Source organism: Kryptolebias marmoratus, linkage group LG1 (genome assembly GCF_001649575.2).
Source record: "Kryptolebias marmoratus isolate JLee-2015 linkage group LG1, ASM164957v2, whole genome shotgun sequence".
Classification (NCBI taxonomy): domain Eukaryota; kingdom Metazoa; phylum Chordata; class Actinopteri; order Cyprinodontiformes; family Rivulidae; genus Kryptolebias; species Kryptolebias marmoratus.
In genome coordinates this window covers 3,103,049-3,104,958 of record NC_051430.1, presented here as the reverse complement: position 1 = coordinate 3,104,958, position 1,910 = coordinate 3,103,049, and the positions used below count along the sequence as shown (strand labels likewise).

The 1,910-nt window shown below is 32.8% G+C and overlaps 1 protein-coding gene across 3 annotated transcripts in view; it reads left to right on the top strand.

Annotated features, from left to right (window-relative positions):
* Positions 1 to 1,910, top strand: part of pdzd2 (PDZ domain containing 2) — a 64,184-nt gene that overhangs the window by 37,694 nt on the left and 24,580 nt on the right. For all 3 annotated transcript variants that reach the window (XM_037977277.1, XM_037977272.1, XM_037977270.1), the window contains one exon: positions 377 to 525. In XM_037977277.1, coding sequence (XP_037833205.1) covers positions 377 to 525 — 149 coding nt within the window. The remainder of the gene's footprint in view (positions 1 to 376; positions 526 to 1,910) is intronic.

Here is a 1,910-nt window from a genome sequence, read left to right as displayed (position 1 = left end):
AATGCAGTTTGCAGAAAATTCCCCGCTCAAAAGTTCTTGTCTCTTGCACTGATTTTTTCCTTTAACATTGTGAAGCTCTACTTAGAACCTTCTTAAGATCCAATAGTGCAAAATGCAAATTCTTGCAATTTTTTGACTGGTCTTAAGATTTTGATCAGGAGTCTATATAATTTAGAGCTATTATCATAAGGATTCTTTTTTTCGCAGTATATCATAAACAATGCAATATTTGCCAATCGTGATTGTTGACCTGTGTGTTCAATTCTGTATTTAGATTCAGTGTTGAATTGGTTATGATTCAATTATTTAGGAAAATGATCAAATGTGTCATTGCTGTGTCTCTGTAAAGCATTTAATTTGTTCTGTCCTTTCTCAGGGGGGAGCAGTCGCCTGGAATCAGTTGGTGAGAATGACGAGCTGTTTGTTGAGAGCTGCATGGTCAGCGATGACGTGGCAGAGGTGCCTCTTTCTGACCGACGCAAACACTCCTTACCTCAGCAGCTAGAGACTGCTGGAGTAAGACAGGTTAGTGAGTGCTGCCCAATATACATGAAAATAAAGGAATAGAATAAACACCTCATCCCCAAACAAACATAAAAATTCTGAACTTTATGAATATGTTTTCATGGCTATTTCAGGTCAGACAGTTGTTGCCATTATAAATTGCTTATCCTGTCCGATATGTCCAGCTTTAGTGACAAATAAAATACCTTAAAAGTCAGACTTTGTGTGACACATCTGAAGTGTTGGAAATGTTACTTTGAAAATGTAATTAGTTACTCCATTTCATATGTAATAATAACAACTATTTTAGCTATTTTATAAAAGTAATGTAAGTAATTACAGCTATTTACTTTTTAAAATTTTGACTGAATCTTAAGCTTTGTGGCTGTAACGTTTAACCACGTTGAAATGTTTAAACCTGGCATTAATAGCCTTACAGCTGTACTCAACACTGGCTTCTGTTAAATTTCTTTAGAAAATTTTTTGTGCATACAACGGGTAGCAAAAGTAATCACCCCCATGGTAACTTTTCTGTGTTGTTGCCATAAAACCAAGAATTGAATTTTAATTTTTTAAATTTGGTTGTAAGAAGTTTATCTGCAAAAGTATTTCAGAGTAATGAAGTTAAATGAAGAAAAGAGCAAAACAATTTTACAAATATTAAGCTAAAGTTTGGTGTGGTTGTCTAATCCATACTCCCAGTGCTCCTCAGTTCATGACAAATTTACCATTACTTGTTGGAGTCAAACCTGTTTGTCTGTTGGAAAAACATGTCATGAAGCAATGGATAGATTTTAATCTCACTGGTAAAAAGTAAACATTGGATCTACAATTAATTAACTTAACCACAGGAATCAGTACAGTTTAAGATGGCCGCAACAGCTACTTAACATTAAACATTAATATGACTATACCTCAGTCAGTTTAACTGATATTGAGCTTAAGTTTAAGGCAGTAGTAGCACTCTGAGCACGACATCTTGCATTATCACCTGAGCCTTTTATTTTAGGTTTGACCAAAATGGCTTCAACACGGTCATTTTTTAAAATAAGATGATCTTAGTCTAAAAGTTTGGAATGAAATGCAAAATGAATTCATTTTGTGAATGCTAGGTCTTTAAATTAATTTAAGTCACACCAAATATAAAGAAAAACAGAGATCTTATTCTATTAATCATGATCTTAGAGAATAATGTAATTTTTTTTTTTTAATATATTTTATTAAATTTTCTCTTTTAGAACATACATTTACATTCAACTTAACAGTACAAACATCTGCTTATACACACTCACATTCATTCACACATTCACCATTCAAACCTGCATTTGTTTAGATCCAAAAATGTACAAGACCTTTAAATTAAAACAGGGAAAAATAACATGACAGTAATAGAAACTGTAGACAAG